The sequence below is a fragment of the Convolutriloba macropyga genome, chromosome 14 (assembly GCF_964194025.1).
Source record: "Convolutriloba macropyga chromosome 14, txConMacr16.3, whole genome shotgun sequence".
Classification (NCBI taxonomy): Eukaryota; Metazoa; Xenacoelomorpha; order Acoela; family Convolutidae; genus Convolutriloba; species Convolutriloba macropyga.
The window spans coordinates 1088589-1104127 of NC_134481.1; the positions used below are offsets into that span (position 1 = coordinate 1088589).

The window sequence follows — 15539 nt, forward strand, 5'->3', positions numbered from 1 at the left end:
AACGGGATAAACATGTAGGACCAAGCGGGCAATAAGTCCTCTTAGAGCTCTTCAGCTCGGTTTCAGCTTAAACTCTTTTGGAGACTTATGCTTATTGTGTGAAGGGAAGTTCTTAGAGTTTGAAGACACCCCCTGTTGATCCCCACTATTGCCCAAAGCCCCACCGCGCTGTTGCTCCCTCCACACTGCTGTCCCAAAACCTTATCAGCCCCTGGTGCACCCCCTCCCGCCGTGACTAGCTACTGACAAACAACCGCTCGCTAAAAACACGCATTTTTATACTTATTTTCACAATTTTTTCAAGCTTTTTGAAAATTTTTGTCGTTTTTGAGTTTAATCAGCCCTAGGTGTCAAGTAACCTCCTCAAGTGTTTGATGGTAGGTTACCGCTTAGTTCATGGTGGTAGTGGAGTTGTTTCAACTGTTTAACATTACTAATTTTAGCATTTTTTTAAAACAAAACGTGCAATTTTATTCCACTTTTTGGAAATTAATTTTTGAGTACTCATGTCTTTTCAGACGCAGGGGCCAGCAAACCTCCGGAAGGGTTTGATAATGAATTACTGAAAAAATTTTATTTGCCATTTTTAATATCAAAAATTTTATTTGCCATTTTTAATATCACAATTTTCATCAAATTTTTGATAAAACTTGCATTTTTTCAAGATTTTTGTCGTTTTTCCGGTTTCTCTAGCCTCAAGGGTCAGATAAGCTCCTCTAGGGTTTGACAATAGGTTACTGTATAGTTTCTAGATGAAATGAAATGTTTTTCAAGATTGTAACATCACGAATGTTAACGTTTTTTTTTTCGACAAAGCGTGCAAAGTTTTTTTACATTTATTTTGATTATTCAGGTTTCCTCAGCCTCAGGGACAGAATGCCTCCGTTATAGTTTGAGAGTAAAATACTTTATAATTTTTTCGACCGTTGATTAGTTTCAACTTTTTATTATCACAAATTTTTGTATTTTTTTAATGAAACTTGCAATTTTGAGATTGTCATTTGTTAGGTGTCTCTGGCCGCAAGATCCACATAAGCTCCTCTGGTGTTTAATAAGTTACTGTATTGTTTCTAGATGTAATGGAATGTTTTTCATGATCTTAATATCACGAACTTAAACCATTTTTTAAAAAATATTTTGAATGTTCTTGAAATTTTTCCGGCTCCAAGGTTTGATAATAAGCTCTTGCAGGATTGTTTGTAATTTTTTTATGACTCCAGTTTAAGCAGTTTTTTGATGAAGTTTAATTTTAAATTTTCGGAAAATTATTGTCATGTTCCAAATGTATGGATCTTAATGGGCCAGTGAAACTAGCTGGTTTTGAAGGTTTTAATATTTCGAATATTAACAAGATTTTGTTACATTTTGCGATTGTTTTCAAAATTTTCAAAAGTTTTGTAAATGGGTTACTTGACAGAACTCCAGAGACAAAAAATGGTTTTAAACATTTTTCACTTCAAAATCTGGAAACTTTTCTTGTATATTTTGCAAATTTTTAAATTATCACGTTCTATTTTGATTTATTTACTAACAAGGCTAGAAAAATAATAGTTGCAGAGTGGAATTGAGTTGAAGCTAGCCTCACTAAACCGTGGCTAGCTACTGACGCAGCCAACCGATCGCTGGTCGTTTGAGAGCAATTCGCCCGACGTTAGTCGGTTATCTATATTTTTGTAGTATGACATGCGGATTAATGAACGGTCGCAGTGGTTTTCTATGAAGGTATAAACGAAACCAGTGAATGATTTCAATTGATAGCTAATTGCTTTCGCAACTTTGAATTTAGTTGTTTTAAAAAAGATTTGAAGTTATTTTCTAAATTTGCCCCTACTGTCTACCTGTTAATTAGTCCCTATAGAGTGAGGTCCCATTTATTTTCTAGTGAAAGGCAAATCGTTTGGTTTAGCTTACTTTGTATCTGATGCTATTTTGAATTTTTCATTAAGATTTTCCGAAAAAATTAGATGACCTTGAGTTTTGATCGTAAGTAACGCTAGTTGTTTTATCTGATTTTGTTGTTTGTATTGTCACCTTAATGAAAGGCATCATTGTACCTGTTTTGAGTTATTGTTTCATTTGTATAGTGGTCAGAGCTTAGTGATTTTTTAAATGGATACACCAATTATTTTTTAACAATAGGTGATTTCTTGGCGGTTTGCTATCTCTTCCTCATTTGGTGGACAATTAAGTCAAAAACGGGTTGCGCGTGGTGGGAACATTATGTGCGAGCGCAAAATATTGAGCCGCTTTGTTATGGTTTTTATATAGAATCGGTCAATGTGGTTCTATAAAACAGCTTTAATTATTGAAGTGACTCTGGTCATTTTTCATATAGCGTATTTCGCTTCCATCTTACTCTGAGTGTAATGAGGCTAAGATATGCCCCACATCTTTGGCAAAAATTGCCTAAATTCTGTCAGATAGTTTACGGTTAGTCTGTCTAGATAACTTCAAATGCCGTTTTAAGCCGCAATTTTTTCTGTATAATATCTGAGCTTGATGTGTTAGTGAACGAATGGCTTGTTCACTCCTTATTTTGCCGTGAAGGCTAAGGCGACGGACAGCCTCTTTAAGCTTAGAGTTAAGTTTAATGGAAATACAACCACAAAATATGTAAACTAACGACAGCCACTGAAGCTTCGATTCACGAATGAAGTGAACAGCGAATTTTAACAGCCGATTAATTGAAATTACTTTAATGGAAACGAATTGGAAGATTTCTAATAACCTGTAGGAAAATTCATTCCCTCATTAAATCACACATAAAAAGAATAGATGTAGTATGAAAGTGGCGGCAAATTATTCAACTTAGTAAACGAGTTGCTATCGTGATTTTTACAAAATTTTCTGATTTCTTAAGACGTGCTCTAGGGTTTGGGTTTGTCTATTTCATATGCTATGTTTGCTATTTTGCAAATCATTGGTACATCAGTTTGCAGTAACAGTTGCGATTGTGTCTTCGTTGCTTTCGAAGAGATTTTTGGCATGTATAACGGGAATGCCTTGTATCTGTTTGCCTGCTTTTTGTTCTGGTTTTTTCATAGACTGGATAGCATTAATGTCGCCTTTTTAAAACTTCTGCATTTGAGAGTCAAGTTTTTGTAGATGACAAGCTGTATTAGCAGCATTTCAGTATTCCTGATTTCTGTTTTTGTTTTGAGGCGTGACACTCATTTTTTGTTTTTACATTTTTTGCTCCGTGAGTTTGAAATGAGCCGTTTTCATTATATGATTTTTGAGCACCTTTTCTAAGAGTCCTAGACTAATTTATGTGACATGATCAGTTCTAAATTTTCCATGGAGATCACTTTTTCACCGGGAAATATTTTTAATGGAGGTATGTTATTAATCCCACTTTTTTGAAAAAAAAAACAAATGGGAGAAATTTATGGTACCCCACTTTTTTGACATTTTTTGATGTTTGACATTTTTTGTTTTTGGTACAGAACAAACGAGAGTTCTTGTTTGGAATTTATGGTTTATCGAATATACTTTTCAGATAGAAATGGGACGTCGGCCTGCGCGTTGTTACCGCTACTGCAAGAACAAGCCGTATCCGAAGTCGCGCTTCTGCCGAGGTGTACCTGATCCGAAGATTAGGATCTATGACATTGGTCGGAAGAGGGCTGGTGTTGACGAGTTCCCCTGTTGTGTACATCTGATCTCGGATGAGTTGGAACAACTTTCTGGTTTGTTCATCTCTATTTGTTGATATCACATTATTTGAAGCTCGCCTAAAGACATTTTTTGTAGTGTTGTTATAACGGAAAGGCTTCATTTATGGTTATGACTACCTGTATGACGAGCATGAAAGCTAAATTTGTAAAAAGATCATCCGGAAAAATTGGGGTTTTTCAAATATGATGTGGATCTTCTCTTAACGCAAGTTTGTGTAGCGCAGCTTAATGATTGTAGAAAACTGGTCTCCACTCTGATATTTGAGTTATGTAGAGTTAAACTTAAGGAAATTGTTATGGATCTAATCCATAGAAAAATTTTGATCGGATTAAAAACTAATGGAAATTGAAGCGGATACTAAATGGGGAGAAGTAAAACTGTACAGCAATCATTTTAAATGAAAAGCGAAAACTTTTTATTCGATTTAGTTCACTGATTGAAAAGCCTTATTGCCACAGTTACAATTTGCGCTGTTGAAAACCGAAATTTGAGAATGATAAGATCTTAACTAACAAAGGCTCGCCCAGTCCATTACATAAGTAAACTTGTCGGAAATGTTGAAAACAAACAACTGTTGTTCCAGGTGAGGCTTTGGAGGCTGCCCGAATCTGTGCTAACAAGTACATGGTTAAGAATGTAGGAAAGGACGCATTCCATATGCGAGTGAGAGTTCACCCTTTCCACGTCATCAGAATCAACAAAATGTTGAGCTGTGCTGGAGCTGACAGACTCCAGACTGGGATGAGAGGTAAGTTGGCCTTCAGCAATTCATAATTGATATTTTCACACTCATATAATACCCCCTCCCCCTGCAATGGAATTCATTAAGTTTTAATTGGTATCTTCACACACGTTTAATAAGTTATTTGTAATGACTACTTCGAAATATAAGACTACATGAACCATTAGCAAAACAAAAAAGGCAGCATTAATTTGATCATATCGGCGAACGAAAATGTTTAGGCCTTATTCTGTCGCCTTTTTGGTCACTTGTGGTTGTCACTTTGTCTTGAACTTAGTTTGAGTTCTCTTGCGATTGACGTCATTAAATCTTGTTTCCTTTTTTTTAAAAAAAATTGGGAATGGGTCATCGGTACGCGTTCTGTCGACTTCGATTAGTTTTAGTTTAGTTAAGTGATTATTTTTTTTTGTAAAATGATGAGCTTAGTCAGGAAAAGATATGTTGCAAATGGTATGTCGTGCTCTTGGCACGGCGTACGATTATGATATTTCTATTATAGTGGTTCGATTATGAACAAATATAGTTAGCCCTGCCGGGGGAAATTCTTGAGTATGTGGGTAGGATAGATTTTTTGTAATCAACATATCTTGAATCTAGGTGCATTTGGTAAGCCGCAGGGAACAGTTGCCCGAGTCAAGATTGGGCAACCAATTCTGTCAATGAGGATCAAGGACAACAACAAACACAATGCTATTGAAGCTCTTCGACGAGCCAAGTTTAAGTTCCCCGGACGTCAGAAGATTCTGGTCTCTTCCAAGTGGGGTTTCACCAAGTGGGAGAGAGACGATTACCCTCAGCTGCGGCAAGACGGAATCTTGCGACCTGATGGATCTGGTGTCCAATACAGTCGAAAGATGTTCCGTGCCCAGCAGCATTCGATCAAACTGGCCCAACTCGAGAATGCGGAATAGATCAACGTTGCTTTTTGAGCTCTGTTTGTCAGGATGTAGAAACTTGTCAGTTTGCTTGTTCAAGTTAAGCCTTTAAAGCCTGAAGTTTGAATTGACAACTTTCGAAACACGTAGTTTTGTGATGCAAGTTTTGTGATTCCAATATTTTTTACAGCTGCGAAGCTGTACTTGGTGCCCTTTTTTTTTTTACAATTCAATGGATTTGGATGGTATTGGCGCTCTGTCTTTTTTATTACGACTCGAAGTATTGGTAGAACGTCATCTTTTTGGTCGATAATTTAGTTGGAGTGCATTTTTAACAGGGAAGACCGCACATGGAAGTTTTCTGTGTTCAAGCGGGATTCTTAGTGTTTGTTTTTCTGCTGACTTTCATCTGAATATTCTCAGGTGATTATTGATCTGCATATTCGCAGGATTTATAATGCAAGGCAGCGTTCAATGGTTTTTTTGTTGTTGAAGAACATCGAAGGAGGTGTATTTGTTGGTTCTTCTGGTAAGATTTTTAGCCAAATAGGTGCAAAAAAATTTTCTCTAAGCGAACAAGTTTTTTTTGTTAATGTGGTCTTTTTTGGGTATAGTAATCTTTCTCATTTATACTTAACCAGCTTTTTTTCTGAAGCAAATAGTGGACTTAAATACAATTTTTCAGCTATTTTTGGCATTTCAGACACTTCATTTTTCCGGAGACAATTATGGTTGAAGTTGGGATTTTAATTAAACTCAGCAAAATCTTTGACTTTTTCAAATTTTCTGACTCTTTTCTCCGTTTTTCAGAGTAGTTTTTCGTTCACTCGTTCGTTTCAAAATTTTTGCTGGGCGTTGCTACCAAAGAGTAAATTTTATGTTAGACGGACCGGTTTGCAACAAAAAATGGATCAGAAGTTAATAATTGTAAATTTTTTAATAGCCGCCGTCAGCTTCTCATGCCGCTATTATTTAGGCGCTCTCCTTTTCAATTCAAACAATTTGAATTGTATTGGTGCGCTGTATTTTTTATAAGATCTGTTCACGCTTTTTTTCGGCTTTTTCACGTCAGTGAGAAGTCAAGAGTGGTGATTTTGGTCACACTGAAATATTAGGGGGGGGGGGGGGGGGGCAAAAAATCACGCAGGTTTGAGGCGTGACTTTTACAAATTCCTTTAAATTGGAGTGAGAAATTGGTGTTTGAACAATTTGGCGGTTTTTAAGATGGATTTTTTTTGCAGGTGCGTCAATTTGACTTCTGTTTACAGATTTTCCTCTCCTTCTGTGCTTTTAAGGTGGTACATTTGTATTCTATTTGTGCATGTTTGCCTTTGCTTGATTTCCTTAAGGGGCGGCTACAACTTTTTTTGGCTTTGCCAATATTTATGGTCATAAAATATTAGTGAATTTTTATTTTGCCCTTTGACCTTTTTTTAAAAAAATTTATCTGTTGTCTCATCACTTAGTAGCATCAATGACAGGTCTGATTGGTTGCTAGTGAGGCCTAAAAGAACCTAATTAATGGCTCGAGTTAATAGCTAGTGGTTTTCATGACTTTGACACTATTTTTAAGCAAAAATTTTGAGTGAATTGTTGAGTTCTGCAAGTATTTATTGTAGTTTTTGATGTCTTATCTGTAATCTCTTTGGGGACAGGTCCCTGATGCTGCTAATAAGGTTAAGTTTATCGGTTGAATCGCTTTTGTTAAAAGCTAGTGGTTTCTATGACTTTGACACTAATTGTTTTCAATAATAATTATCGAATTTTTGGAGTTTTGCGAGTTTTTCTTTTCAACTTTCTCATCTTAACCCCTAGTCTCATTATTGACAGGTCTCATTTGTTGCTAAAAAGGCTTCAATAAAAGCCAACTCATTCAGTTCATAGCTTTTGCTTTTTGTGACTTAAAGGCTTTATAGTTTTTTAAGAAGATTTTATTTTGCTAGTATTTGTTGTTTATTGCTGTCGTTTTGCTTTCTCATTGATGACAGTTCTCAACGGTGGTTGTTATGTAAATGATGTAAAAGTTTTTTGAATTCATCAATGGGCAGCTATTGAGTTTCTGATTTCGACAATATTTCTCACAAACTCTTGTAAATTTTGGAGTTTCGCCAGTATTTGTCATTTGTTTTGTCAATCGGTCTCATTAACGACATATCTGTCTTGCTAACGACTGGATTGGTAAGGAGACGTAAGGTAAACTCTCTCTCCCAACAACTTCAGTTTATAGATGACGATATGAATGCCCTAAATACTAGTTGCTTTCGGATTTTTTTAAAATAGTTTTTGAGTTCAGCGCGTATTTGATGTTCCTGTAGTGTTACCACTTAGTCTCATTAATGACAGGTCCCATTTGCCTTCTATGAGACAAAGGTAGATCTTTTAAATGGTTTCAGTTGATACCTAATGGTTTCAATGGCTTTTGGGATTTCTACTTAAATTTCAATATTTCTGTTAGTATTGGTAGATTTTTGAGTGCTGCATATTTTCTTCTTTAACTTATTTGATATACATTTTCTAGAAATACGATTTTTGTTGCCTTTTTTGAATTTTTAATTTGAACTTTTTTTTGTAAAATTGAAATTTTAGAAATACTTATATCAAGTTTAATTTTAACGGAACTTAATAGTTTTAACGACTTTGACACTTAGGACATTATCAATGTTTCTGAATTTTGCGCATGGTTGCTGTTCTTCCTGTTGTCTTGTTATATTTTTAATTTACGGCGGTTTCCATCGATTTTCTACTTGATATAATTAAATCTGTTGAACTGTTTTTTTTGGTAGTCAATGATTTCTCGTCGGATTTTTGTTCACATGCGGTAATGTGACTTGATTTTTGAGCGGATATTTCCTCGAGAGTTTTTCCAAATTCGTTCCTGCTCATTTCTGTGTTCCGTTTTCTATGTTCGCACAGTTTGATGATCTTTAAAGTCAATATCGAACAGTGGTTGCGTAAACGCCGAAACAAGAAGCAGATCGAAGAAGTGAGTGATGGGGCTGTGTGGATTTTTTGCTTCAATCTTAATATAAATTGGCAAAACTGTGATTGATCAAAATTTCGGTTCCTTTTTTCTTGTGTGATGATTTGACTTTTTATTTAAACGGTTTTGATTATTTTTGTCGTAGTATTTTTCAAAGGCTATCCCTAGTCATTTAGAGGTTCAATGTTCTGGTTTTCTTAATGGAATATCTTTGAGTTTCAATTCCGCTTCTTGTTTTGCTATGGTTTTTTTTGCGTCTGACGCCTGTTTTTTTTCTACATTTCTTCCCGTCGCAAACCTCATAGTGCCATATTTCCCCTCTATCGATACTGCTCGCCAGCCGCTTGTTAATGTTTGACGTCGTTTTTTGTCGAATTGTGTTATAAATTTTATGATCGTAAGTGGCTTACCTCACGTTTAACACCAATGTTAATGTGACTTAAGATTACTGTAGGCATCCTCAAAGTCATTAGAGGACTCCCTTAAAATGAAGACTGTTACTAATGAAGCTTTGCGACTAAAATATAATAAGTTTTATGATTTTTAAAGGTAATTTATATTTAAAAACTTTTTTGTTTTGTTTCTATTTTTATACGCAGGTCTATTTTGTTACGCAGGTCTATTTTTTTACGCAGATGTGTTTTGTGGATGAGGTTGGGTGGTATTGAAGATTGTGTAAATAGCACGTTTGAATTTAGATTATGAAGGAGATATTAGCAACAGCAATGTAATTGGAAAATCAATTTTCCTATTGAATTGAGAATACTATTTCAGTGTTTTTTAATTTCGGAAATAATGTTTACAGATTACGATATGCTTATTTTTTGTATCTTGAGCCATTGCCATTTTTAATAAGTAATTAATACAATTATAAATTTTTACGCTGAAATGTCGGCTATGAAGAAAATTTTTTTGCAAGTTGTGTTTTTAAATGTGATTTTGATGCTACGAATTCGCAAATTACTTTTAAACTTCGTAAATTTTGTTTTTGCATGAAACGTCATACGGTAGGTGCCGGTGATAAGAGCCCGAAAATCTGACGAATGAAAGCGTAAAATTGTCACGTTTTTTTCCAATGCAAGGCATGTGAAAAGCCCTGTTATTGAGCTCAACAAAATCATGTAAATCTGCTCAGTTTTTGTGTACTAGCGATTTATAGTGAGCCCTATTTAAACTAAAATTCATCCACGTGATCTTTTTATATTGTACGAATTGCAATGAAAGCGCGTGTTCTGTTAATCAAATGCAAATGATCTTAACGGTCGCTTTAGGCTCGCCTTAAGTCAAGAAACCCACTTCGTAAATTTGCTTAGCAAGTGTGACATGTAATCAGAAACTGTATAATATACTATCAACATTAAACTGGATCAGCAACAAACAGTGATCTAATAGAGGTCACTGCGTTCCATTTTGCTAAATCTATATGATAATCTGAATTAAAGTTTCTATATTAAGAGCGATTTACTTCATTTTGTGGCGTTTCAGGTTTATGTATCAATGATGGGCCAATCTATTGCCGATATTTTCTCCTTCACGTCAATTTTACTAACTGGGTTCACCGGATTAGTGGGCAAATGTTTGGTGTGGAAGCTTCTGACAAGTTGCCCGGATCTGAAGAATATTTACGTTCTGGTCCGAGGAAGCAAAAAGATCCCAGATCCGAAACGACGATTCGAGGATCTTCTTAATTCGTTTCCTCTAAGCGAATTGAGCCAAAGTGTGAAGACCAAAATCGTCCTTTTAGAAGGCGATTTGAGCGTCAATTTTGAAAACTTCAACGGGTTGATTGCTCAAATTGACATGGTTGTACACGCTGCTTCAAGCGTCAATTTTGAGGAATCAATGAATACTTCAATAGAGGCCAATGTGGTTGGATGTAAGAACCTGCTGGATTTTTGCCTCACAACTTTGAAACCGAAGCTGTTCGTGTATATTTCGACAGCCTATGCCCATTGTGATCAAGGAGATTATTTGACTGAGAAGATCTCAACTGTTGAACAATCGCCTGATGACGTCATCAATGCCTTCAGGTTGGTCCAAATTGAACAAAGTCAAATAAAAATTCTGCTTAAAAATAGCTGGTCATTCAATATACTCGTACTCCATTGATATGTTTGTTCAACAGAGATTTCTGTTCGCATTGATAGTAGCTCGCATACTTTTTAATTGCTCTCAAACGAAGTTTGTAGCAATTATATTAGTCCTGTCGGTCTTTTTTTATGCGATTTTTCGCTTGACAGATATTTTGTCTGACGCTTTTGACTTTTCGTCCTCAAAAACGGGATAAACAGGTAGCGCCCAGCGGGCATTAAGTTCTCTTAGAGCCTTTCAGCTCTGTTTCAGCTCAAACTGTTTTGGAGACTTATACTTATACTTATGGTGTGAAGTGTGAAGGGCGGTTCTTAGAGGTTGAGACACCCCCCCCCCCCCACCCCCTCTATTGCCTCCACCCCCGCGCTGTTGCCCCCATCCCATTGTTGCCCCCCAACCCAGTGTTGCCCCCCATCAGCCCCCGGTGACCCCCCCCCCCCCCCCCCCCCCGTGGCTAGCTACTGACGAAGGCAACCGCTCACCGGTCGTTTGAGAGCAATTCGACCGACGTTAGTCGGTTATGTTTATAAATTGTGCTGCATCACAAAAATGTGCGATCCACTTTCTCGTGAACGTTGAATGGAAAATGGCCATGTGGTCTAATTTTAACTGTCCTATAGGTTCAAAAGGCGTCTAAGAGTGTTCTAAAATGAGTGTGAAAAATTGATAATTGTTTTTTCAAACTTTTCTGCCGTTTCTCGAAAAATGTGACTTCAGTGCAGTTGGCTGTGCTCTCAAAAACTTTAATTTACTAAGCAATCTTGATTGATAGTTTGTCTAAATTCTGTACTGAATTCTTGTCACTTTTGTCCTGTGAACTGGGATAAACATTAAACACAGTTCATTAAATCAATGAGCAGTACTCTTTAGTTTTAGTAAATAGTTTTTTCTGTCAATATTTAACCGATTCAAGTTATAATCACAATGGCTGGATTTCAAATTGAAAATGGAAAACTAAACTCTGAAACTAAAACCCAGAGTGATAATTAGTATTCAATATTTATTTTTCTTTCAAAATGAAATTAACATTTCCTCCACTAGCAGAGAAAATTGATTCATATTTCAGGTCTAACTGCTGACTGAAACGTTAGTTGATCGGATTCTCTGAAATCTATGTTTCGTTCTGTCTCATTTAATGTTCGTTAATATCATTTCACATCTTATCCTTCTAAATTTTGGGCCAAGCCTTGTATGCTTAAATTTACATGGACAAGTCCTGTCAATAGTAAAATTCTCGGATGTCGATGAAAAACTATCGTTAGCGCGAGTTAATTCACACAGGGAAAGTTAATTCACACGGAAAGTAACCTAAGAATTATGTTGACTGCGAAGAGAAAGCAGACCAAGTTAATCCTCTGATTGAATTGAAATTGTAGATGGATGACAACAGAGATGGGTGGTGCCATTTCGCCCCTTCTGGTAAAAGACAAACCCAACAGCTATGTGTACAGCAAGGCACTTGCCGAGAACTACATTCTGTCTCGGAGTGAGTCGAGTCCTTTCCCAATTGCAGTGGTCAGACCAACCATCATTGGGGCTGCCTACCAGGAACCGCATCCTGGATTTATAGACAATCTTAACGCGATTACAGGTCGGTTACGTAAACATACTTAATTCGAAACACTCAAACGAAAATTGTAGCAATTGCTTGGCTCCTGTTGAATGAAATTGCTAGGCTACTGTTAACTTGGGTTAATTTCAGCAAAACAAACGAGAGCATGACTATCTATTATTTTAATCTACCCCAACTTAGTTATAGATAAATGAATGGTTATTTTTGATAAATGTTTGTTCACTCAGATATATTGAGGTCAATTTATTATATACTTCAAAGAGGAAGTGTTGAAACAAAAATGTACTTCAAGCAGTATGAACAGCCTCACGCAAATGAGCACATATGATTGGATCAAGTGCATGTAGTTTTTACAATATCTAAATGACTAAATTTCTCAAAGATCAATTTTGGTTAGTTCATAATTAATTCATAATTAAAGTTTGAAGCAATTATTGTAAATTTGTCTTTTATATGCAAAATTTTTGCGCTTTTCTGCTAGAAAACTTGCGATCTCAAGTGATCTCAATTGCTATTACTCCGATGTTAATATTACTCCGATGTTAAGTCATTTGTTAAAGTAAAAGCGAGTATAGTAGAGGAGATTACAAGGGCTTCTGTCGAGGGCTCTGGAGGTCGCGGGGTCAAAGTCCGCCATGGTCGGATGCTTTAGCACCCATAAACAACAATTTATTTAGGCTCTTGAATTAAATTACCCCGCCTGTCGTTCGAGAGCAATTTCTCCAACGTTAGTCGCTTTATATTTATTAATTGCTCTCGAAGAAGTTTGAAGCGATTTTTATAGACATGCTTGTTTTTTATGCAACATGTTTGCTCGACCGTTTTCTTTTGATTTCACTTCTCGTGTGACTTTTCTTCTTGATTTTCGCGTGACCTAAATTGCTCTTAATCAGAAATTAAGTCTGTTGCTAAGACAAAAGCGATTGTTAGATAATTTTTTACAATGTTCTGATAACCAAGTGTTTAATGCTGCAGTCTTACGCTGGAAGGCAGGTGTTGGAACCCGGCCTTACTGGAAACTTCTCGGGGCTAGAGCCCATCTGAATTAAATTGCTGCCAAAAGTTCGAGAGCCATGTGTTAGTCGTTGTGTATTTGCTTAATTAGGAGTGCGCCATTTCTTGACAGAATGTTAGAAGTTTCATCATTATCTGGCAAAATGATTCCAAATTATTTCAGTGTGATTTTTTTTTAGTTTTACGCTCAACTACTGTCAATTTTTCTTTTACAAACGGGCCCTTAACGAGTTTTAGACCAGTACACGCCGTTAGCCTTCTCTTTGGAAGCCTTACGGAGAAACAATCATGTTTATGATCAGAAATCCCCTTCAGAGTCAAAAGATCATATTTACATAAGCAGTTGAAAAAGTTATAGAATTTCAGAATTCATAGGCTTTTATATAGAATTTCCGGCTACGTTTTTTTTTCAATTGAAGGATTTGAATTGTTTTGGGGTGCTGACTATTTTTAAGATCTATTTGCATATTTGGATGGTGTCAAATTGTAGCACAGCAAGAATCATAGCAAAGTTTGGACGAACGTTTTGCGGTTCGAAATTTTTGCTATTTGAGTTGAGAAAATGTGCGAATAAAAGTTTTTTCTTCTTTATGTGCGTTAAATTGACATTAATTTTTGCTGAATTGTTTGACAAATCTGTTACGAGTCCTTTCGTTTTAAATTTGATGAATAATTATAATGATAATGAGACAATCAATTTAATATTAAAGTTTAGTGTTTACATTTTGAGTATTTGCTCTAGTTTAGTTGCTTGAAAATGTATTATATGTTGCAGCAGCGACGCCGTTAGTCAAGTTTGTATCTTTTGCTACTATACTCTAAGTAAGTCTATTTTGCAGATAATTCGGCAATCTTCCGGCCATATTTTTGTCCTGTTGTTTTTGAAATGTTTCTTTTCGCTTGATTGTTAACCTCTATTAGGTTGAGAAAGTAAGAGATTAAACAAGAGTTGACATTCTGAAAACGAGTTATAAAAACCTTCTAGATATTTTGTATACATAATGGAAAAATTGTTTAAATGGAAAAAGAATTATCAGCCTCAATTTAAATAAGGTTTAAAACTTAATAACCTTAATAAGGGTTAACTGTTTTCTCTTCCCTCGTAGTGCTTCTCAAATATGTCTTAAAGTGGTTAATCAGTGGCCTTGTGAATTTTATAGCCAATTTTTCTATAATTTGTTGCTGATCTCAATTTTTTGGTTTAAGGGGCAATCTCAGCGGGTGCTTACGGCATCTGGAAAATGACCAGCTTTGACGCCAACATAATCTTTGATTGTATCCCGGTGGATTTTTGTGTGAACGGAATCATATCCACTTGTGCTTATTGTCTCAACAACTCACAGCCTTTCAAAAGCCCATTTGTGGTCCATTTAGCCACCAGTACTGAAAAACCGTGTAGCTGGTCGTTGTGGCCCACGCTTCAGAAACGGGCGAGAGCGGAATCTCCGATGGAAAACAGTATCCGATACCCTCACGTGATGCAGGTATCGCCATTTATGGAAAAGATCTTCAAAGTTGTTTACGTCAACTTCTTCGTAGTATTCTATGATTTATTGCTTAAAATGAGTGGAAATAAATTCAGACTGTCAAGAATCAATCGAAAAATGGACCGGATGTTCAAATTGACGACATACTTTATCCAGAAACAGTGGTCGTGGGAACAAACTTCGTTCACAAAAGTTAAAGGGTTCCAAACCGAACTGGACCAAAATGACATATTTAGCCTTGATTACAGTGTACTTAAATGGGATGATTACTACATTAGTTACTATAAAGGTGTGAAGAAATTTCTGTTCAAAGAGGCTACTTCTGACCTGAGCAGAGCTCGAAAACGGCAGAAGATACTTGCGTTTATGTACTATATAGGCGAGCCATTATTGTTGCTCTTGTTTTGTGTTGTGTTATATCTTCCATTTCACGTGGCTTATAAAGTTCTATTTTAAATGGACGAAAATGATAAATTTGAGTTACACAATCAATGATAAGCTAAAATGTATTTTAATTGTATTGTCATCATTAATTACAAGAGTTTCAAATCATTGCTGTGTTGTGTAATCGAGTGATAAATTGTTTTCTCTTTTCTACCCCCAACCCCCCCCCCCCCCCCCACCCATAAAAATGTCTAGTTTTTAACTTATTTCTGAGCAATTTGAGAAAAAAATTCAGAAATAATTGTATTAGAAAGTTTGAGTTTAAATTTCTTGATTTTTCGACTAAGATATTTGGACAAAATATAGGTAGGGATGCAAATATGGTGAAATAATTGTTACAGTTATTTTTGAGTGTGGGGATATCTTCCTGCTGTGTGTCTAATAGAGGAGAGAAAACAGTTTTTGCAATGTTTTACAACTAAAGTTAGAAGGATTATCCCTTCTAAGAATGTTTAGTCTTGAATAGTTTTCTCTTGTAATGAATTCTTCAATTCTGTATTTGGAAACTTGATGTCTAATACTTCGTTTGAACAGTCAGATAAAGATGTATCTTTATTTTCGGGCATTAAAACTTCTTCTATCAAATATTTTTTTGTAAATTGTAGGAAATCGAAATTTGAAAAACACGACAAGCAATTCAATGCGCTCGAACGAA

At 35.8% G+C, this 15539-nt stretch overlaps 2 protein-coding genes across 2 annotated transcripts in view; both read left to right on the top strand.

Annotated features, from left to right (window-relative positions):
- The window catches only part of LOC142352995 (large ribosomal subunit protein uL16-like), a 130215-nt gene extending 124775 nt beyond the window's left edge, over positions 1 to 5440 (top strand). Inside the window, exons 2-4 of the mRNA XM_075405165.1 lie at positions 3498 to 3689; positions 4262 to 4426; positions 5018 to 5440. Coding sequence (XP_075261280.1) covers positions 3506 to 3689; positions 4262 to 4426; positions 5018 to 5331 — 663 coding nt within the window. The 5' untranslated portion in view covers positions 3498 to 3505 and the 3' untranslated portion in view covers positions 5332 to 5440. The remainder of the gene's footprint in view (positions 1 to 3497; positions 3690 to 4261; positions 4427 to 5017) is intronic.
- A 4280-nt stretch (positions 5441 to 9720) lies between these two features.
- Positions 9721 to 15053, top strand: LOC142352994 (fatty acyl-CoA reductase 2-like). Its single transcript, XM_075405164.1, has 3 exons — positions 9721 to 10305; positions 11743 to 11957; positions 14160 to 15053. Exons 1-3 carry the CDS (start codon positions 9773 to 9775, stop codon positions 14894 to 14896), a joined length of 1485 nt encoding a protein of 494 aa, XP_075261279.1. The 5' UTR covers positions 9721 to 9772; the 3' UTR covers positions 14897 to 15053.
- The last annotated feature ends 486 nt before the right edge of the window (positions 15054 to 15539 follow it).

Coding starts and splice junctions, on each gene's coding strand:
- LOC142352994 (XM_075405164.1), top strand. CDS start 9,773: ATGATGGGCCAATCTATTGCCGATATTTTCTCCTTCACGTCAATTTTA. Junction 10,306..11,742: donor GACGTCATCAATGCCTTCAG/GTTGGTCCAAAT, acceptor TTGAAATTGTAG/ATGGATGACAACAGAGATGG. Junction 11,958..14,159: donor CAATCTTAACGCGATTACAG/GTCGGTTACGTA, acceptor TTTTGGTTTAAG/GGGCAATCTCAGCGGGTGCT.